At 38.9% G+C, this 23,814-nt stretch overlaps 1 protein-coding gene and 1 long non-coding RNA gene across 4 annotated transcripts in view; one reads left to right on the top strand and one right to left on the bottom strand.

Annotated features, from left to right (window-relative positions):
- LOC120535657 (C-type lectin domain family 7 member A-like) overlaps positions 1–23,814 on the top strand; it is a 281,385-nt gene that overhangs the window by 42,814 nt on the left and 214,757 nt on the right. For 2 of the 3 annotated variants that reach the window (XM_039763615.1, XM_039763614.1), the window contains exon 3: positions 20,223–20,346. In XM_039763615.1, the coding sequence (XP_039619549.1) occupies positions 20,223–20,346 (124 nt within the window). Of the gene's footprint in view, positions 1–18,393; positions 18,702–20,222; positions 20,347–23,814 lie in introns of those variants that run through there. The other variant, XM_039763616.1, reaches the window with a different exon arrangement.
- LOC120535659 lies at positions 15,411–17,554 on the bottom strand. The gene is made up of 3 exons (XR_005634956.1): positions 17,499–17,554; positions 15,809–15,893; positions 15,411–15,693 (listed from the first exon to the last, which is right to left on the bottom strand). It is a non-coding gene; the product is annotated as an uncharacterized LOC120535659 (long non-coding RNA).

Here is a 23,814-nt window from a genome sequence, read left to right as displayed (position 1 = left end):
AGTCTAAATGCCTCTTTGGATGGTTAAAAATATGTTGTCAAAATTTTAGTTTAAGTTGTTTGCAAAATTTGTTCAATAAAAAGGTTCTATATTTTGACTGCAACTGTCATGCAATGTGATTTCTTCTCTTCATTAGTGTCACCCTCTCCAACCCCCACCCTTGAAAACTATCACTTTATGGGGCCATGCAAACCTGTATTAACACTTGTGTGCACATTAAAATGTTTTTTGTACAATGTAAAATGCTCATGACAGTGGAATAGGTTATTCTTAGCCAGTCTACTGCAGTAATTGCACTGGAAAGTGTGGTTAACATCCACTCATGCATGGGAAAAAAATACAGTTGAATACCGTGAAACCTGTATAATTTAGAAAAATACTGTGATATAGAATTTTGGTCATACCACCCAGCACTAGCTTGAATCATGTCAGAATTGCTTGATTTGTAATTTTAAACTGTGGAGCAGAGGGTTAAACCAAGGAAAAATGTGTCTTTGTCCATAACATTATGGAGGGGACTATATCTTAAGTAAATATAATTTGAATCTGTAACTGGATATAAAAATCCAAGAAATTGTCAGTTGTGGCATTTCCAAGCCATCACTATTGCAAAGCTGCACTTTACCTGTGGCTTAACACTAGAATCCCTGTAGCCTACGGAACAACTCGTAAACCCGGGCCACCTTAAATTCCTTTGCACCTCTCCTCATCAGCGTCTTTTGTTTTGTAAATGTGTCGATCACGACAAGCAGCCTGCTACCCCATTCCCCCACCAAATGGAGCTCATCTTGTGCAATAAGTTCTCCCAGCTCAAGGCTCCTTATCTGCATGTGATAAATTGGGTAAATAATACAGTATCTAGTTATTTGGAACACAAGCATTTAATGTGTGTTCTGTGTCTACAAAGATATGGGTAAGTGTAGAATGAAAGGAAATGTGAGGCAAGAAATGCTGAACACATCTAAAGCAGAAACTTTTTCCATGTTATACTAATAATGTGAAATGTATAATGTGTGAAGACTTTAGTCCAAATATCAAATAAAGATGTGTGCTTTTATTCAAGAAAATAACCAAAGTTAAAAAAAAATCATTTAATTTACATGTTGCTGTCAATGAGTTACAAACCCAAGCTGAAATGTCAATCGACGGCAAGTTAATATGTGTTCTTGGATGGTGCAGAGGTAAGAACTGCTGCCTTATAATCGAAACGTTGCTAGGTCGAGTCCTGGTGCTCCAGGTTTTGAGTAGTGAGTTGCTATTATTATTATTACTATCATAAAAACATACAGTGCATCCGGAAAGTATTCACAGCACATCAATTTTTCCACATTTTGTTATGTTACAGCCTTATTCCAAACTGGATTAAATTCATTTTTTTTCCTCAGAATTCTACAAACAACACCCCACGATGACAATGTGAAAAAAGTTTACTTGAGGTTTTGGAAATTTATTAAAAATAAAAAAAAAACTGAGAAATCACATGTACATAAGTATTCACAGCCTTTGCTCAGTGCTTTGTCGATGCACCTTTTGCAACAATTACAGCCTCAAGTCTTTTTAAATATGATGCCACAAGCTTGGCACACCTATCCTTGGCCAGTTTTGCCCATTCCTCTTTGCAGCACCTCTCAAGCTCCATCAGGTTGGATGGGAAGCGTTGGTGCACAGCCATTTTAAGATCTCTCCAGAGATGTTCAATTAGATTCAAGTCTAGAGTCTGGCTGGGCCACTCAAGGACATTCACAGAGTTGTCTTGAAGGCACTCCTTTGATATCTTGGCTGTGTGCTTAGGGTCGTTGTCCTGCTGAAAGATGAACCGTCGCCCCAGTCTGAGGTTAAGAGCGCTCTGGTGTAGGTTTTAATCCAGGATGTCTCTGTACATTGCTGCAGTCATCTTTCCCTTTATCCTAACTTGTCTTCCAGTTCCTGCCGCTGAAAAACATCCCCACAGCATGATGCTGCCACCACCATGCTTCACTGTAGGGATGGTATTGGCCTGGTGATGAGTGGTGCCCTCCAAATGTAACGCCTGGCATTCACACCAAAGAGTTTAATCTTTGTTTCATCAGACCAGAGAATTTTGTTTCTCATGGTCTGAGAGTCCTTCAGGTGGCTTTTGGTAAACTCCATGTGCCTTTTACTAAGGAGTGGCTTCCGTCTGGACACTGTACCATACAGGCCTGATTGGTGGATTGCTGCAGAGATGGTTGTCCTTCTGGAAGGTTCTTCTCTCTCCACAGAGGACCTCTGGAGCTCTGACAGAGTGACCATCAGGTTCTTGGTCACCTCCCTGACTAAGGCCTTTCTCCCCCGATTGCTCAGCTTAGATGGCCGGCCAGCTCTAGGAGGAGTCCTGGTGGTTTCAAACTTCTTACACTTACAGATGATGGAGGCCACTGTGCTCATTGGGACCTTCAAAGCAGCAGAAATTTTTCTGTAATCTTCCCCATATTTGTGCCTTGAGACAATCCTGTCTCGGAGGTCTACAGACAATTCCTTTGATTTCATGCTTGGTTTGTGCTCTGACATGAACTGTCAACTCTGGGACCTTATATAGACAGGTGTGTGCCTTTCCAAATCATGACCAATCAACTAAATTTACCACAGGTGGACTCCAATTAAGCTGCAGAAACATCTCAAGTATGATCAGGGGAAACAGGATGCACCTGAGCTTAATTTTGAGCTTCATGGCAAAGCCTGTGAATACTTATATACATGTGCCTTCTCAGTTTTTTTATTTTTAGTAAATTTTCAAAAATTTCAAGTAAACTTTTTTCATGTTGTCATTATGGGGTGTTGTGTGTAGAACTCTGAGGAAAAAAATGAATTTAATCCATTTTGGAATAAGGCTGTAACATAACAAAATGTGGAAAAAGTGATGCGCTGTGAATACTTTCCGGATGCACTGTAAATTTGACTTGAGTCTGTAATACCTGTAATAAATTTTGGCTACTTGTAAAGCGCTTTTTTTTATTATTACTCAGTTTTATTCTCTATGACTTTCGCATGGTACAACAAACCTGCCTCTCTGTCTCTAAGTTGATACTGTGGTTGATGCCTGCTCGGAACTATTTGCTGTACCGGCAATAAAAGATATGATTTCACATGACTGCTGTCAGACTGGATAAAGGCAGAACCATAACAACAGGCAGCTTCTTCACAGCCCTTTTGCTGGCTGATAGAATGCTGCATGGCAATGCAACTCTGCTCGGCACCATAAGTAAAATGGGGTTTCCACCTATATAACAATATATTATTTAACCTATACAACTCCAGGCACCTTACATCACAATAAGGAGACTTGAACTGAGAGAAGTTTGAGACTGACTTCAGCTCTGTCTGGGGGGAATTGGATAGCAGGCTGCTTGTTGCTTGAGCTGATCGACACATTTACAAAACAAAAGATGCTGATGAGGAGAGGTGCGAAGGAATTTAAGGTGGCCCGGGATTACAAGTTTTTTGTAGGCTTCAGGGATTCTAGTGTTAAATATGATGAGCTTTCAGAAAGCGAGATTGTATATATATTATTTCTTTGCTTCAGTTTATGCCAAGCTTTCACTCCTTTGCACACACAACCTTTAACCTCTCATAGTTTAAAAAGATTAATAGTCAGGGGAATGTTGTACACCATCAAAAATGTTCTGGAAGGACTGGATTTATAAAATGCTGTGGATCAAGGTTTAAATAATTTCTTGTTGCTACAAAAACGCACAGAATAAATGTTTAGACTCTTCTGGCAATGTCAGTAACTTTACCCTAAACCAGAAAAGTCTTATGTATTTAAAGGAAAAAATGCTGACATTCTATGTTAAAATAAAAACAGAGGAACAATAAAACCAAAAGTTTTAAAAAGTCAAACTTTTTAAGCGCATTTTGTCAACTTGCAGTTCATAATTTAGGGAAGGAGCACTGATGAACTGAAACTTAGTGGTTAACAGAAAGGATTTATGCCAGGAACTTTTTTACATACACATAACTTTTGTCCGACCAAGTACAACTTTTGATTTTAAACAATGAACTGGAAATACTATCTGTAATCAGATTAATCATTTACCTCACTTTCAAATAAAGAAGTACCAAAAGGTGGAATGAAGTAAAGTATATTAATGAAAATATGAAATTTTACTAAAAAGAAGATAAGAATACCTACTACTGAATTTGAAAGAGAATCAACTTATATTTAATTTTGATAGCCATTAACATTAATTGTTTTACTAATTAAAGTATCACATACATTTTTATTTTAGCATTTAGAAGCTTAATAAAAATTGTCTGGAATGTTTCATTCAAGCATCAAATTATAGAAGTGAACCTTTGACCAGTTTTGTAGTCGTATAAATACCAGCATTCTATTCTGTTTCACATTTAAAATATGTAAATTACACATAACACAAGAAGGGGTTGAGAAAAGAAATCAATAGATCAATTGCCTTGTAATGCAAAATCTATATATTTTTTTTAAATGCCCAATTGGAAATTAGCGTACACACACCCATATTAAGAATGGAGAATCCGCTCCTTTTTCAGTTAATGTTTACAGAATCTTAATGTATGAAAAACATTGATTTCTTCTCCCCATATCCTCCTGCCAAAGTAAGTTGATCTTGCACACTTTTTCACTGATATATTCCAGATGTTTCTTGTTGGCTTTTGTAGAAAAAAAATATTCTATCTTCCTTTTATTCAACACCCCTTTTGTCCCTCTTTTTTATAGCATATCTTAGGATGAAGCTGTACCAGGACTGGAAGCCAGTAGTTATCTGCAGCTTCCTTACTGTTTTAAAGAATGTCTCTTTCCATTTAATTTTTTTTAATTATTAATAAAATAATCCCTCCATTTGAGCCTGGCAAGTGCTTATACAGTGTCATGCCTAATCTGGAGACCTTTTACAGCACCTACTCGTAACCCTTTTAGTTAGAGTTTAGAACTCTTTTAATTCAAACAAACAGACGTTTTTCCATTCTTGCACACATTTATATCAATTGTCTCATCCTTTCAAACAACAATACATATGTTGCTTGACACTCTCAATGAAGATTATACTTGTTTTAAATGCATGCACAGGGATCTCTTTAACACACTGGTGTTAAATGTCATCAAATATGGAGCACAACACAATTCTGCTCAGCTCTGGTCTCCAAATCAAAGAGACTGTTGGTGAACCAACAAATCCAACTGTCGAGAAACCACGCATTATATTACAGCAAGAAAGCACTCCCAAAGACAGCAACGCAGGCATAGGGAATACATGAACTCAACACAAACAACTTCTCTTCCCATTATTGGGCAGGTTTGCTAACCACACTGCACCACTACACATTCCACTGTAATAGTTCCCAAAACACACAACCTTATACCAAGGTTATTATAGTTTTGCCTTTTTATATTAGTTTTTATTTCTATATTTTTTCTGACCTTACTTGGAAATTCAGTTTAGTTCTCCTTTGTCAAATATTTTTAGTTTTAGTTTAGTTTTTATTTCACAAAGACATTTCTATTTTATTTTTATATCTATTAGTTTCAGTTTTAGTTTTAGTAATTATGGTATGGTTAAAGAGCTACTATGGAGTTTAAATTGTGTCACAATCAGACAGAACTGTACACTTAACGGGTTTGGACATAATATTAGTTTATTGTAGATAGATAAATAGTGTGAGACTTGCCCAGACACCACCAGTCAGAAACCACATCTTTATCAAATTACACGTTTATTAATCACCATTAACTACAGGATTAAAGTCCCGAACACCACAAAATGCACTCCGCAAATAAAAGTACATTACATGTATATACAAATTATGCTTGTCATATATACAAATTGACTAGTTAAATGCACAAATTGCACTGGTTGACTTAAGGTCTACAGTTGTGCTTGAAAGTCTGTGAACCCATCAACAACTCTTTTTCTGAGGTCCTCAGAAATCTCCTTTGTTCATGCCATGGTACATTTCCACAAACGTGTTGTGAAGAGCAGACTTTGATAGATCCCTGTTCTTTAAATAACACAGGGTGCCCACTCACACCTGATTGTTATCACATTGATTGAAAATACCTGACACTTATTTCACCTTCAGACTAACTGCTAATCCTAGAGGTTCACATACTTTTGCCACTCACAAATATGTAATACTAGCAAAACACCCGCGCTTCGCAGCGCCGAAGTACTGCATTAAAATTTTTATTAAGAAGAAAATTTAACCTTTTTAAACTGAGGGAAAATATGCCAATAATTATTTGTTAAGGATCTCTTTGTATACCATGTTGTCAGTTCGGCCCTCCGGTTGTAACATGACCAAGCTGTGCGCTGAGCTTACTCTTGAGCATGCAACTTACAATTGGCCATGTGAACAGTAATCTTGTCTCAAATCTCACAGCTTGGATTACTGCTGTCATAATCGGGTTGAGTTTCATGGTTTGTTTCAATTCTGACAGTATTTGCAGGATTTGTTGTATTGAAGTGACATTCGGCATCTGTCAAGCGTTGTAAGCAAACAACCGGTTTCAGAGATAAAATCACATCCAGCTTTTCAGAGTTTAAACATTCATAAACATCAAATTGTCCACTACTGAAATCATCACCTGTGAATCTAAGATGTTTAGGAGGCATTGGCGGTTGTCGAAATGTGTAAAATATTTGGCCATTTCAGTACACTTGAAAGCGACAACCGAACAATTCAGCGGCAGCCATCAACTCACATGTAGAACCATAAGTGAAGGGCTTAAGCATTTCACTCTTATAGTGCTCCTGTGTAGTATAATTATCTCCTGTACCGTCATCAGTCCACACCTTGAACCTGTCCCAGTCATTCAATACATAAGACACAATGTTACTCCGGATATCAAGAGTGAGCCTGATATGGCCGTGCAATATGTAACAAAGAGAATGGAAAAGGTAAGTGGTATCTCCGGGCATGGAAACCACTCTGTAAGTGATAGTTCTTTGATCGATAGTGATCATCTCGATAGACATGGTAATGGGGGTTGGAATGATAAAGGAAATGGGTACCTGAGCAATGTAAAGTAAGTGTAAAATACCTATACAATAACTATAATTGTAATAAACAAACAATAAAACAGCGGAGAAGCTGTGGATTAAACAAAAAGGCTGTAGTTATCAGTAGGGAGATGTGAATCCCCGTGTCGAAGCAAGGAAGGGAATGTAGAGACTGGAGCGACAGACGGCCTTATATAGGCCGGATAGCCAACATCGTGGGAGGCGTTGGGATGGGGGACCCAACGCCGCCTCACACGGTGACCGAGCTGCAGGCTATGGACGTATATATGTATGTAAGTAGGATTCAGTTAGCGTTGGGAATCCGTGTACCAAATTTCTTGAAGATGGGCCCATAAGTAACAAAGACTGTTGAAAAGTTCAATATGGCGGCCGACAGTGGCATCATACCACCGAAATAAGTACATACATTGGTTTCGGTTAGTGCAGGGAAGCCGCCTACCAAATTTCAAGAAGATGGGGCCATAAATAAGAAAGTTCAACATGGCGGACGTTGTTGACCGTTATGACCATTACGCGTAGAATTTCGAAATGAAACCTGCTTAACTTTTGGAAGTAAGCTGTAAGGAATGAGCCTTCCAAATTTCAGCCTTCTACCTATATGGGAAGTTGGAGAATTAGTGATGTTGGAAAATTCAATATGGCGGCTGACAGTGGCGTCATACCACCGAAATAAGTACGTACATTGGTTTCGGTTAGCTCAGGGAAGCCACCTACCAAATTTCGTGAAGATGGGGCCATAAATAAGAAAGTTCAACTTGGCGGACGTTGTTGACCGTTATGCGTAGAATTTCGAAATGAAACCTGCTTAATTGTTGTAAGTAAGCTGTAAGGAATGGGCCTGCCAAATTTCAGCCTTCTACCTACACGGGAAGTTGGAGAATTAGTGATGTTGGAAAGTTCAATATGGCGGCCGACAGTGGTGTCATACCAACGAAATAAGCATGGACATCGGTTTCCGTTAAAAGTTCAATATGGCGGCTGACAGTGGCATCATACCTCCGAAATAAGTACCAAATTTCAGCCTTCTACCTACACGGGAAGTTGAAGAATTAGTGACGTTGGAAAGTTCAATATGGCGTCTGACAGTGGGGTCATACCACCAAAATAAGTATGTACATTGGTTTCGGTTAGCGCAGGGAAGCCGCCTACCAAATTTCGTGAAGATGGGGCCATGAATAAGAAAGTTCAATATGGCGGACGTTGTTGATCGTTATGACCGTTACGCCTAGAATTTCGAAATGAAACCTGCTTAACTTTTGTAAGTAAGCTGTAAGGAATGGGCCTGCCAAATTTCAGCCTTCTACCTACACGGGAAGTTGGAGAATAAGTGACGTTTGGAAAATTCAATATGGCGGCCAACAGTGGCGTCATACCACCGAAATAAGTACGTACATCGGTTTTGGTTAGCGCAGGGAAGGCACCTACCAAATTTCGTGAAGATGGGGTCAGCCTTCTACCTACACGGGAAGTTTGAAAATTGGTGACGTTGGAAAGTTCAATATTGCGGCCGACAGTGGCGTCATACTATCGAAATAAGTAAGTACATCGGTTTCGGTTAGCGCAGGGAAGCCGCCCACCAAATTTTATGAAGATGGGGCCATAAATAAGAAAATTCACCTTGGCGGACGTTGTCGACGGTTATCGACCGTTATGACCGTTACATGTAGAATTTCGAAATGAAACCTGCTTAACTTTTGTAAGTAAGCTGTAAGGAATAAGCCTGCCAAATTTCATCTTTCTACCTACATGGGAAGTTGGAGAATTAGTGATGAGTCAGTGAGTCAGTCAGTCAGTGAGTCAGTGAGGGCTTTGCCTTTTATTATTATAGATTCGATCATTTTCCTCAATAAATAAATGACCAAATATAATATTTTTGTCTCATTTGTTTAACTGATTTCTACTTTTAGGACTTGAGTGAAAATCTGATGATGTTTTAGGTCATATTTGTGCAGAAATATAGAACATTCTAAATGGTTTACAAACTTTCAAGCACAACTGTACATTACCCAGAGGTCTCCATGTGGAGCTTGCTTGTTAGCCTTCTCTCTACACACCTGACCTCATCTCATGAAATATTGGTGGTTTCCAGCTTGCTTAGAAAAATAAAAAATACACAGGCATAATCCTTTTTGTGACTTAACCCTTGCTATACTAACATGCATGCTTATTTTTATACATGCTTATGATTCTCTTTGAATATATGTAAATCGTCAGCTTTAAGAATATACTTTTCTATAGCACATGTGTTGATGTGGGTTGAACTCAAAATATGCAAATCCAGTCAGGCAGTGGAATGCATTTTGTGCACACAAAATTCAATCTTATCAAAGACCACAGATATGTAAAGCATTTGTTTCTCAATAATTTCATCGTCTCACTGGATTACTGTTTCATTGTGGATTGTGTTTAGTCATTTTGAATTTATAAAAGACAGTTTTTCCCTGTTTATGTATGTGGCTCACTCAAAAAAAGTGTCCACAATAGTTTTTTTTTATTAATGCAGTAAATCACTGAAAGTGATGCTATTTGGGAAACAATGGGTTCCTGTTATAGAGTGGATTGTGAAAATGGACTGTGGAATGGAGCAGTAATCAGTAGGAACATGTTTCATACTGAAGTGGTTCTGTCAGGGATGCAGTAATGGGACGAACTGCCTGCCCCTCAGATGTACCTTGGACAACAAACTGAAAGCGGTGTTCTGTCATTGCTGCTTCACTTTACCTATTCCACAGGTTAATATACAATAAATTCAAAGATTTTACCTTTTAACTGAGAGTCAATTTATATTCGGAATGTTAAAGTAGTATGGTAAGTATTGCTACAGAGACGCAAACTTAAAACTTGCTAAATGCAGGCGGCAAGGTGCTCAGATCACTCTCCAGACAAGAGAGTGGCTTTTTCAATAGTTACTCAGCTTCTAAACATTTGGTACTCTTGTTAAATGTATATTTTGTAAACTGTATTAGGTGTAAATAAGTTGGAATGGCTGAGATGTTTGTGATAAATGGTTACCGCTGTATTCTGTTATACATGTATGAATATGAAATTGTTAGTTTAGGAAAGCATTTGAAATATGATAAGAGTAGCATTGAAGGTTTTTGGTTAATGCTTAATGCTGTTGTTTCATACCTTTAGAAATGCTATTTAAAAAGAGTTCTATACTGAAGAAACTAGTTGTGGCTCTGCATATAATCTAGTCCAGGGAAAATACTTTGGCCCAGGGCATAACTTGCTTTAAATACAGTATTTCTGTAGTCTTTTTTCTATATTACCCTAGCAGCTAGGGATTACTTACTTTATGTACTGTACATGTGCATATGTATGTGATACTGTTTATTGAGACTCTTGGTGGAATGAAGAGGTATTGGGAACACACCTGAGAATGTGAATATATAATAGGTAATATACTTCTGATTGATATTTATGCTGATAAATCAAAAGGGGGAAAGCACTGGAACTAAAATGGTGAAATATATGTATATGCAGGGTTATAATGATGTCATTGAATGTAAATAAAGAGACACAACTTGGAGAATGAACTAAAAGTGGTGTGCTCCCATTGCTGTTTAACTTTACCTATATTCCACAGTTAAAAGACTTAAGGGCCAAAGACCCAGATTACATCACCATTGAAGGCTGGTGGAGTTTAGTTCCATACCTGGTTAACATAGCTCATTCTGTGATGGAGGTGGAGTTCGTTTACACTTTGGGATTTGCTACTATGATATTTTTGTTTCTGTGGCCCACTTGTGGAGCCCGTTAAAAATTCTTGGGGCTCATCCGGGATCTGCTTCCACTTGGGTTATTCAGTGAAGTAGATCCAGTGATACAAGAATCACAATATCAAGGTGAGCGCATATAGCTGCAGTCACGACAGCACCTGCTGGGCATTCAGAAAGGGTGTTCGGACCTTGAGGAAAGTCTTGATTCTTCCAAAAGGAGTGACATGACTAAGGGGTACGTCATGACAGCAGTGCAAAGAACTCATTTGGGGCATCAAGAACAATCTGTATAGACTCAAAGGTACAGAAACTTACAAGTTTGAAAGGGACATTTCAACTGATCAAAAGACTGACACACTGGATCCTTCTGATGAAGAGGGATATATTAACTATATCCTTAAGTATATAGAATGTGATGACTTGCTGAATTCTGAGGATGAAGGTAGTTATTAATGTTAAATGACCAAGTATGTAGGGTTATTGAAAATCGTGATTTAGTTTGCCTTATGAATGGGGTAACCCAGGCACAAGACACATGCACAACCACTACGGCAGTGCATGCCACACTGAAAGTAGTACATATTGCAGTATTACAGGCCAGAACATAAATCAGCACTTGGTTATCTGGGCTGTAAGGGCAGCCTCAACACTTCAGAGCATAACCATCACTGAGCTCATTGTGCTTAACAATAGAGCTGTGCCAAAATGCTACCACCACAACGGTATACACTACCACTGGCGGTCCCAGAGAGGATAGCCTCTCTAACCAATTTCCCTTATCTTCCACGCAGGGAGTTTAAGGTACAGATTGGTGAATACAATTTTTATATTACATATAGTAGTATCTAAAATCAGATCGATGGGGGAGGGGGTGTGAGGGAGGGTTTCACTGAGACAGAAGTGATCCGAGGTGTGCTGAAGATAGTCAAGCCAGCTGTCTTCAAGGATATGCTTATTAATCAGGATGAAATCACCTTAAGTGAAATTAAGGGCTTCCTCAGGTCACATCTTGGAGAGATGGCCAGCAGTGAATTTTTCCAGGAACTGAAGTGCATAAAACAAAGCGATCAAGAGTCCTCTCAGCAGTTTTTGTACCGCATGATTGGACTCAAACAGATAATCCTCTTCCAATTGAAGCAGGTGAACAAAAATATTTGCTATGACCCCAAGACCATGTAGGAGGTTTTTCTCCATACAGTCTATCAGGGCCTAGGGCCAAAGTACATAGAAATTAGGCAGCAGTTATGACCATTTATTTCAAACAACTTGTCACTGATGAGGAAATCTTAAATCAGGTTATGAAGAAAATTGCTGATGAAAACACATCAGCATAGACTTGGTGAAGCTATGCGCCAGAAGTCCGCGCCAGAAGACAATACATGCACATAGTGCCCATGTGAATGAAAGGGGTGAACCTCTGGCAAACAGTAATGAGACCATACAACAGCTCAGTGCACAGGTGGAGGCTCTAACAAACATGGTTGCTGCTTTAATGGACCAACTGATCGTAGTCATGCAGGCAATTTGGTCAAAGAATACAGCTGTGCAGATTCCAGTCCACAATCAGGTGTATTCTACTTCTTAGACTTTTATCATTGATAATCCTGCTCCTTCACCAAGCCAGCCCACACCTGCGAGGAGAGATAAGACCTCCAGCTGCACTAATTGTACTCAACAAGGGTTGGAAAATTGTAAGCACTGCTTTGTGTGTGGGGATCCAGAGCACTGAGCAATTTGCTGTTTGAAAAGAACTAAGCAGCAAAGAAATGGGAGTCAGTTTCTGTTGAGGGACAAACAGAGGTCATTCCACAGCTACAGTCCCAACCATTGACCCCAGTGCAAGAACAAAGACAGATAAAAGGGAAGGGAACCTATAAGGGAGCTTTCAAGGGCTACTCTTCAAAATTACAAACAACTCCAGAGACTACGGCCCTCACTGTCCCACTAATTGGTAGGAAGAGTCTCCTGAGCTGCTTTATCAATGGATATGCTGTGACAGTACTGTGCAACTCTGGTTTACAAGTAAGTATTATCGACCAGCAGTGGAGGGAAACCTTCATTCCTAATCACCCAGTGCGACCATTGACACAGGGGAAAGCCTTGATGTATGTGCGGCAAATGGGCAGTTGATCCCATATGATGGGTGGGTGGAGCTAACAGTCAATCTTCCGGGAAATAATAATCCCAACCTTGCAATACAGGCTCCTTCCAAATCAGCCAGCATTCCCTTCCTCAGCCAATACTAGGAGCTAATGTCCTCCAAGCAATGGTTGAAAGTCAGGTGTCTGTCGCTGATGCGCCAGCCATGGCCATCAGCCTTTTCTGCGTAGCCCTTGGTGTGGGAGGAGAACAAGCTGAAATCATGGTTATCCTCATTCAAGTCCAGAAGACCCCAAGCTCCAGCATGGCCAAAATAAGAGTATGCCGGGATAATGTTAACATCCCAACCGGAAAGGCGATATATGTAATATGCAGGCTACGACATACTTTTGACACAAATAACCCTCTTGCATTGTATGAACCAACAGAAGAGAATGTGGTTGCAGGGCAGCTTAGTATAGGTGAAGTCTTATTAGTGATCAATAAGGGCAGACGGCCATATATTTGTGTACCTATCTCCAACTACATCAAGCATGAAGTCAGCCTGCCAAAGAGGACCCAGTTAGGTTGTATCCAATATGTAGTGAAAATCCTTGAGACAGGTAAACCAGAAGCTCAGCCGGTAAAAGCAACATCAGCCAGAGAAGTAATGGCAGAAGTTAAAAATGTAACCTACCCTAATAACTCTCCTACCGACCTCTGGAACCCACCTGTTGACCTCTGCCACCTCATCCCACTGCAACAATGGGTAACTGAGAAGATGCCGTACGAGGCATCTGCTGCATTTGCCTGAGACAACAATGACATTGGGTGCATTCCATCTCTTCAGAAGGTCTATTAGACTCAAGGATGATGTACCTGTTCAAAAATTGTATGCATCAATCCCAAAACTACTGTATAGGGAAGTAAAAGAACACAGGAGCTATTGGTGAAAGGATGGATTGTAAAATCTCAGTCACCATATGCAGCACCCATTGTGTGCTTCAGGAAAAAAGATGGATCATTATGTCTGTGTATTGATTATCGGCTGCTCAACAAAAAGCTTGTGCCAGATTGTCACCCTTTTCCATGTATACAGGGCTTGACTGATTTACTTGGGAGGCTTTAGTTGGTTTTCCATCTTAGACCAAGGCAATCCTATCACCAAGGCTTTATTGATAAGAGAAACATGCACCTGACCACTTTTACGACTCCATGGGGCCTATATGAGTGGATTAGGGGATGTTTTGGTTTTGTAAACGCACCAGCTTCGCACCACTTCCAAAGGAGCATGGAAGAAATACTTGACACACTTAGGGGTGAGTGCTACTCCAAGACCTTTGAGGAGCATGTTGAAGTGATGTGCCTCGTACTCAAAGCTCAACAACAACATGGCGTCAAATTGAAGCGAAAACCCCACAAACAGTAGTGGATGTCTGGTGGCTTTTGGGTTTCCTAAGTTATTACTGAGCATATGTGCAAGACTTTTCACACTTTGCAAGGCCATTGCATGAGCTACTTCAGGTTAAACAGAGGGTAACACAACCTAAATCTTCAAATGGCAAGACTACCTTCATGTGCCCCAGTGGTGTTGAACAGAGAGCATCAACAGACACTTCAGCACCTCCTAGACATTCTTATAAACCCACCAGTCCTAGCCTGCCCAAATTGCGACCTCCCCTTTATACTTCACATGGATGCCTCCCAAAAGGGCCTGGGACGGGACTTTATCAAGACCAAAATGGCAAAATGAGAGTGATCGGCTATAGGTCATGCACATTAACATCAGCAGAGCAGAATTACCACCTCCACAGCAGAAAGCTTGAGTTCCTGGCCCTGTAGTGGGCAGTGTGTGACAAATTTAGGGACTGTCTCTATTATGCCCCATATTTTGTTGTGGACTTCTACTTTGAAATGAAGTATCGACTAGGCAGACTAAACATAGATGCAGACATACTCTCTCATTGTCCCCTTGATGCCTACATGACTCAGTGTTCAGAGCAACTGTCAGAAGAGGCGGTGTATGTCACCAGTCAAGGGACCAGGACAGCCCAGTGAGGTGATGTGGCATGGGTGGCAGCCCTCAATATTTCCTCTCAGCAACTCGACCTTTCTGTGCCTTTTCCTGTGATCAGTCCCCAGGAGCTGGCACTTGAACAGCGGAAAGGCTAGGTTATCATGAAAATCCTTGAATTGAAAATGCTAACCACAGAGCTAAGGGTGGAAATCACCAAACATCAGATGCGTCTACCAAAAAGCTGTTGAGGGAACGATGCAGACTGTAAGGAGATGTCCTCTACAGGAAGACATCGAGTCGCAAACAACTACTCCTTCCTGCCATTTACAAACAAGCAGTACTCACACACCTACATGACAGAATGAGGCATGTTGGGGTAGAAAGAGTTTTGAGTCTGGCAAGACAAAGATTCTACTGGCCTTTTATGAGGAAAGAGATTGAGGAGTATGTCACCAGGAAGTGGCATTGCATAAAACAAAAAAAAAAACACCTTCCATGACAGAGCACCCATAGGGTGTCTTACATCAAGCTCACCACTAGAACTTGACTGTATTGACTTTCTTCACCTTGAGACTAGTAGGGGTGGATATGAGTACATTCTGGTTGTAGTCGACCATTTCACCAGATTTGCACAGGCATATCCCACTAAAAACAATGAGGGCAAAACAGCCGCTGACAAGGTCTTTAATGTTAATGACTTTATACCCCGATTTGGATACCCACCAAGACTTCATCATGAAAGGGGCGGGAATTCGAAAACAAATTATTCAGAGCCCTCATACAACTGTCTGGGGTACACCATTTGAGGACCTCCCGTTAAAATCCACAAAGGAAACTGGCAGAGCAGTTCAACAGGTCCCTGTTGCAGATGCCGGGAGAAAAAGAGAAAGAAAATTGTAAGCAATCACCTGTCTCATGTTATCCATCCATATAACTGCAAAAAGCATGAAGCAACAGGATATTCCCCATATTACCTGTTGTATGGCCATCATCCTCTTCTTCCCATTGACCTTTTCTGATTAGTAGCAGAGGAAGAGACCAAAACCCCACGAGGGTATGCTGAGAAATGGAAAGAAAAGATGATTGAGGCGTACAAGATAGCCAACACTAACAGACAACGATCAAGTGCAAAGGGCAAAAAGCATTATGATAGGTGAAACAGACGTGTGGTACTCCAACCAGTGGACAGAGTCCTCGTCCAAAACCCTACTGGGAAGAGACAATCTATTTTGTCAAAGAGCTGCTTGGTGATAACCCAATCTACAAGGATAGCTCTGAAACTGGAAGTTGTCCCACACACCTTCTCCACTGAAATTTGTTGCCCCAAGTAAATGACTTACCTATATAGGAACAGGCCACAAGCACACTGGCAAATTCACAAAAAGGAAAGACAAAGCCAACCCAACCATTAGTTGAAAAGACACAGAATGAGACACATGATTCTGAGGTAGACTAAGCACCCCGCAACTGGCTATGAATACCAAGAGAAGTACCAGCTGATGGTACTTTTACACCCTACCAAAGCACTACCAGTAAGTCACAGGCAAATAGTGAAAGGAAGGGAGTACTTAATAATAATAGATCAAAAGGAAATGGAAAGTGTAACTAAGGAGGTGCAAGATGGACAGGATGGGAATGTGCCATCAGGGGAAGAACCTTTGTCTGGTGAAGAACAGGATATGCCTCAGACCTTGGACTAATCCATAGAGACACCAGTATCTCCACAACTCGCACTACCAGATGCTCAGCATACTATACAGAGGTTTACCAGGGAGAGAAAGCCTGGCCAGATGCTGACTTACCCTTCTCTAGGGCAACCCACATACTAGCCATGCATAAATGTTAGTGCCATAGAGGCTCAACCAAATCCTTACACTTACCAACAACCAGAACCGTAATTTTATTCAATGCAACCTGTGCATGTTATTCCCTCCACTTACATATCAATCCTGTGATATGTAAATATACGAATAAATAAGGGGTGTGGTTAGTAGCAGAGAGTAATAGAGATGGGCGTCTTTTGTAAAGTTCTGTTTCATGTGCTCTAATAAATTAAGCGCTTTTCTGAGTTAATCATCTGCCGTTGCACTGAATCATTTATGGAAACTTCCAGAGCAAGTAAAGAATATTACAGATCTCTTCCCCATTCACTGTTATTGAAAAGCTGAACAACTGGCAAGAGCTAATGTACTGAAAATGGCTTAAATACTGTAATTAATTGTTCCATGTTCTCTAGTTGTATACTTGAATTGGGTACTTATGCATTTATATTTAAAGTTACAACAGGGGTTTTGGTTAAAATTAAGTGGGTTCCTCAGTAGCAAGTGTAGGGAGTCACTTTTGTTGTAGGGGTGCAAAAAAAAAAAAAAACGTCCGCAATAGTTTTTTTTTATTAATGCAATAAATCACAGAAAGTGATGCTATTTGGGAAACAATGGGTTCCTGTTGTAGAGCGAACCGTGAAAACTGGACTGTGAAATGGAGCAGTAATCAGTAGGAACATGTTTCATCCTGAAGTGGTTCCGTCAGGGTTGCAGTAAAGGGACGAACTTCTGCCCACCCCTAAAACACAACTTCGATTAAGAACAGAAAGCGTTGTGCTTTAATTGCTGCTCTGCTTTACCTATTCCACAGGTTAATATACGATAAATTCGAAGATTTTACCTTTTAACTGAGTGTCAAGTTATACTCAGAAAGTAACGGTAGTATGACTAAAAGTATTGCTGCAGAGACGCGAAGTTAAAACTCGCTAAATGCAGGGGGAAAGGGGCTCAGCTGCGAAGATCGCTGCTGCGCAGCAGATAAATGGCGGTGCTGTGGACCACTCCCCCGACACGAGTGCGGCTTTTTAAAGAGCTACTCGTCTCCTAAACACTTAGTACTCTTGTTAAGTGTATATTTTGTAAACTGTATTAGGTGTAAATATTTATAGAATGGCTAAGGTGTTTGTGATAAATGGTTATTGCTGTTTTCTGTTACACATGTATGAAACGGTTAGTTTATGTAACTATTTGAACTGTGTAAAGAGGGTTTTGATCAATGCTTAATGCTGTTGTTTCATACCTTTAGAAATGTTTTTCTTTTTTAAAAAAAGATAATGAAGAAATTAGTTGTGCTTCTGAATATAATTTAATCCAGGACAAATATTCTGGCCCAGGACATAGCTTGCTTTAAATACAGCATTTCTGAAGTATTTTTCTTATTACCCTAGCGGCTAGAGATTACTTGCTGTATGTACATGTGTATATGTATGTGATCCTGTTTATTGAGACTCTTGGTGGAACGAAGAGTGTAGGTATTGGGAACACACCTGAGAATGTGAATATAGAATAGGAAATATACATCTGATGGATATTTATGCTGATAAATCAAAAGGGGGAACACTGGAGCTAAAATGGTGAATTATATATATGCAGGGTTATAATGAGGTTATTGAATGTATATAAAGAGATGAAACTTGGAGAATGAACTGAAAGCGGTGTGCTCTCATTGCTGCTCCATTTTACCTATATTCCACAGATAGAAGTCTTCAGGGCAAAGACCTGGATTACATCACCATTGAAAGCTGGTGGAGTTCAGTTCCAGACCTGGTTAACGTAGCTCATCCTCTTGTGGAGGCGAAGTTTGCATATACTTCAGGATTTGCTACTTTGTCATTTTTGTTGCTGTGGCCGACTTGTGGGGCCCATAACAATAACACCTAGGCAACACAGGCTGCTTTAGCTACTTATGAAATAAATGTGGAAATCAAGTGCACAAGCAGGAAAAACAAGATTTTTATACACAAAATAAAGATAATCTTCAAGCAATACACAAGATTACAAGTGCCAAGTTAAATCAAGTTGCCACGCTCCGGTTGACGTGATGGTGCTCCTTTTATTTATTTATTTATTTAATCACTATACAGTATATTTATTATTGCATTCATGTTTTATAACACTACTTTAATATGAAATCTAGATACCATATTACGTATCTCCTCACAGGTGACAACAACAGAATGTATAAATAAATAGTATCTGCTCTTTGTTTTTACTTCTGTCTTGCTAGTCTTATTATGCTTCACCTCTTCCTTGACTGATAATGCAGTAATATTGAAAGACTTAGTTTTGGTTACCGTTTGTATTAGTAGCAGTCTTCCTTTCCTTTTGGCATTTATAATTTCTCTTTTAACAGTTTCTCACATGTTTGTAATTCCTGCTGTTACTACTTGTGATTTCATTTCAACTCATTACCACAAAACTAAATAGATTTGCTACACTTTCTGCTGCTTTTTAAAGCAAACTATGCATTATATGAATTATACTTGAGGATCAATGTATACCTATTGTCCTGTAGCTGTCCACACCAGGAGTATATCCTAGTTTGTTTCTTTAAAAATGTACACATGTGCTGGATGGTGGCATGGTGGTACAGTGATAGTGCTACTGTCTTGAAGTAAGAATACCAGCATTAATGTTCCAGAAATTCCCTTTGTGTCTGTATATTCGCCCTTTGTCTATGTTGGTTTCCTCTAGGTGCTCTAGTATCCTTCCTCTCTCCAAAGATATGCAGATTAGGTGTGTTGGTGATACTAAATTGGCCTGTATTTGTGTTCGTTTGCCCTGTGAAAGGTGGTGACCTATCTATGGTTTGTTCATTTCTTGTGTCCTGTGCTAGCTGGCATAGGATTAAGACCCCCAACAGAACCCCCTATGGTGACCCTGGTCTGGATTAAGCAGGTTTGAAAGTGACATGACACCTGTTGGAAGTTTGCAATTAAACAGTTTCTTTCTTTATGCTGATTTGCCTTAAGAAAACACAGTGAAAGTTCTAATAGGATATTCCATGAACCCTAATAGTTTAACCATCTCAAAATAAAACAAATCAACACTTTCAAAAGATGACCAAACAAATCTTGACAACTCAAACCAGTTGTTGTCAGTGCTGTCTAACATCAACTCTGCTCTTCACTTTCCTTCACTTACACTGTCTAACCATATATGTCTTAAAGTCAAATCTGATTCAAATCATGTTTTTAAAGTTTGTATTTCTTCACATACAATATGTTTGTGTGCTCAGCTTCTGACATTTTGTTGGTCATGTTTTGCATTCACAAATTCGAATGTCAGAAAAGCTGTGAATGTTAGTTTTATCAGTGAAGAAGCACTGGTTAGTTGCTTAATATTCATTCTCTCTGAATACATTTTGAAACCTAACTTTCATTTTATTCTAAAATGAAAAGTGTTTTGAAATGTACAGTATTACTGGAACTGTATAATCACACTAAAAGAGGAAATATATGACATGTATTTGTTTGTCACTTTTAAGAGTCTGCCTACAGATATAGACAAGAATCAGCCAATGCACTTCCTTATTTAATCAAAAACCATGGCTGTTTGTTCACAGGATGCACTAAGCTTGGAAATGTCCACCCTCACATCTGATGTGAAGGGGTCCTCAGAAAATGTCTTCAATGCTTTAAAGTTAGAAGTGGAAAAAACAGAAGAAAAGAAAATTTCTGAAGAGTCAGGTAAGATTCATGCTCTGTTTTTTCATTTATACATTTATTTCTCATATATTCCCAAAACCCAATTTCAAGCTGTCTGTGCCCCATCCAAGCATTTATTTTAAACCTGCCTTATCCATCTTATGGTCTTGGGGGTCTGATCTTATCCTGGTTGTAGTGGGATCAAGGCAGAGACCAACCTCTTGATGAAGTATCAGTAAACCTATATCCAAGCACTGGTGTATATATGGTGAAAGTAATTTTAAACTATTCTATATTTTCTGTAACTAGGGAAAATGCATACTATGTATATCAATGCAATGAAATATGATGTTTTATTTATTTCAATTTAAGTAAATATGTTTCATATGCCAAGTAATAATGATAAACTAAAAATATTATTAAAGGTGAAATTTTAATAAGCCATTTACTCTGACTTGCAGTGTTGTCATGAGGACAGACCTTTAAATAAATCTTTGTAGTGATAAAACATATATTTAGAAAAACAATTACTACTTTAAAGAAAAAAAACTTGTGACTTTCTATGTAGCATAGAATAGATATAATATTGCAGGTTTATTCTACTCTGAGAGTATGAGATAAGAACTAGCATAATGGAAACATACAAGACCTAAAAAGAAGTTTCACCTATCTAAAGGGCTACAGTAAAAAGCTCAGCTGGTAGAGGTTTCAAGAACATAAGTTATGTCTAAACAGGATTTGTTGAAAGGCAGGGGCATCAGCCATTAAACTGCTATGTCCCATTGGAATTTTATTGTAGTGTGTTCAGGATGCTACCATTCTACTAATAATAATTACAATGTACAGTGGTTTTGGTGCCAACGATGTCTGAACGGTTTTATATTAAGTTTATGGTGCTGATTAAGAATATGACTTTGGTTTTGCCAGATTGGCTCTAGTTTCTGAGATTTTTAATCGTTAATTAATTCATTAATACAACACATTTGAAAAGCATTCTGAATTGCAAGAATATTTTTTATTTTAGTTACAATTAGTAAGTAAAAAGTGTAACATCATACAAAAAAGAAATTAAAAATATTAAAAATATCTAACAGTGACAGGAGAAAAGTTATGTATGATTTGATTAATTAATACAATATTAATTAGTTATTAATTGTTATTAATGTCAATCCTTCAAAAAATGCTGTTTATGCAATTTCTTTTTATGTGTGTCATCAGGACAATCACATTGGAGACTCCAACAGTAGTGTGCCATCATGTGTATGTCCCATCTGCCTTGATATGTCCCCTCCATCACTTAAATATCCTGGTGGAACCTCTCGCCTTGTTCCTCGCTGAAGTCTCCAAGGTTATCTGGAAATCTGTTTAAATGGCTATGGAGATAGTGCATCTTTTATGCTCATATTAACAAATTTCTTATTAACTCCCAAGTTTCTGAATTTAGCAAGCATATCTTGCACCATTTCTTCATAACTGTCTGCTGTGTGACTACCCAAGTAGTTTTCACAACAGAGACAAAACTCTTCCAGGCTGAAGCCTCAGTGCCATTCTTGCATTTGGTAAAATTGGAATCGTTCATGAGTTTACAAATCTGAGGACCATCAAAGATTCCAGCTTTTAGTTTTTCCATGCTCAATCCAGGGAATGATATAACAAATGTACTTGAAGCAGTTACCCATTTTGTCCAAAGCCCTAACAAATTGCTTCATCAATCCTAGCTTAATATGAAGCGGTGGGAGAATGATTTTGTTCTTGTCCATCTTGTTGATGATATTCGCAGTGCCAACAATCATTTCTTCCCTTGTAGGCCATGATACTTTTGTCCAATGATCTTGCTTTGCCCTGCTATCCCAGAGGCACATGGAGCATGGGTATTTTGTGTATCCAGATTGCTGTCCAAGCAAGAAGTTCACCATCTTCAGATCAACACAGATCAACCACTGATGTTCATGATAACGGATTTTCTGTAATGCAATTTTTACATTTTCATATTCTTCTTTAAGTTTTGTTTAGTGAGCAATGAGAAGAGACGCATAACGGTTACCATTGTACAAGAGAACACATTTCAAGCTTCTAATGGAGCTGTCTATAAAAAGCCGCCAGTCTTCTGGTTGATATTCTGTTAGTCCCATTTGAAGTACAATTCCTGGGATATCATTGCAGTATACAAGCTCTTCCTCTTGGTTGAAATATGGGAGAAGCCTCTCTTCTCTTGTCCGATAGGCTGTAATTTTAACCTCCGCCTTTATAAGATTTCGTTCATTAAGCCTGAACGCTAAAAGTTTCGATGCTTGCTTGGACAGATGTAAGTCTTGAATCAGGTCATTGAGTTCTTTTTGGAATAATGGTTGAAGCGTCGAAGAGCTTCCCTAAAATTCACTTCCACTGCTACTACCTGCCATACACTCCAATCCCTGCCTCTCTTCAGAAGATGACAGAGGCTGGTTTGGTAGTCTGGTAAACACTGGTATGGGAACGTCATTGCCATGTGGAATAGGTTGTCTTGCTGATTCCAAATCAGGATAATCCCACTGAGCTTTCTTGTAAAGATTAAAGCATTTAATCTTTACAACACAAAAAGAGCAATCGTCATAGTGGTTTTTCTGTTCTCTCCATACCATTGGCACACCAAAGTTTAAACTTTTTCTTTCACCTTTTGTCCACTGTGGTAGGTGCTCCACATATGTTTTGCAAACCATATGTGGAGCCCAAGACTTATCCTGGTCTCCAAGTTGTACTCCAAAATAAGCCAGGTATACTCGATGCACAAAATCTGTGATATTTCTTCTTTGTTTTTCAACCATGTACTCTCCACAGATGTAGCAGAACACATTAGGATTGTTGATGCGGGCTCTTCTTGATGAAGTCATCATTTTTACATGTATTTATATACTTATTAAGACAGAACTTTTTGGTTTAAAACCAAGACTGGGTTGACCAACTTATACTGTAGCCGATTTCTTTCCTCTGCAAATTCACAGTTGAATTCTGGCTTCAAAAAGTCGCTTTTATAGCATTGTATGCCTACAAATTGAAATACAAAATAATTATATGGGATATTTCATTACCTAAGACACTGTTAAAGAGTCAAAAGACAGACCAAAAGCTATTGCATTTGTTATCACACACAAGTCGCATTGGGGAAATGCATTATTTTCATGGATGTCCATTATCTCAAAAACTAGAACCAATTCAGCAAAAGTAAGGGATTTTTATATTCAGCACCCTCAGAATACCCTAAATCCATTCAAAAAACCTTGGCACCTGAAAAAAAAAGAAGTTTTTTTCTTTGTTACTTATTCTTTAATATTCTTGCCTAATCTTACTTGTTTTTTCTTTTCTTCTTGCTTCCTGTTTGACATCTTGTATAGCACATTTAGATACATTTTTTGTATGAAAATGTGTTATATACAGTAAATAAATGTTGTTGTTGTGTAGTAAAGTTATCCATAAACTGTCAGAAGAAAAAGAAAACAGTCACACGACTGCTTATGAGAGCTAAATTCTTTA

Source organism: Polypterus senegalus, chromosome 9, assembly GCF_016835505.1.
Source record: "Polypterus senegalus isolate Bchr_013 chromosome 9, ASM1683550v1, whole genome shotgun sequence".
In the NCBI taxonomy this organism is placed as follows: domain Eukaryota; kingdom Metazoa; phylum Chordata; class Cladistia; order Polypteriformes; family Polypteridae; genus Polypterus; species Polypterus senegalus.
The sequence above is the reverse complement of the archived record's forward strand: the minus strand, read 5'-3'. Positions and strand labels throughout refer to the sequence as shown.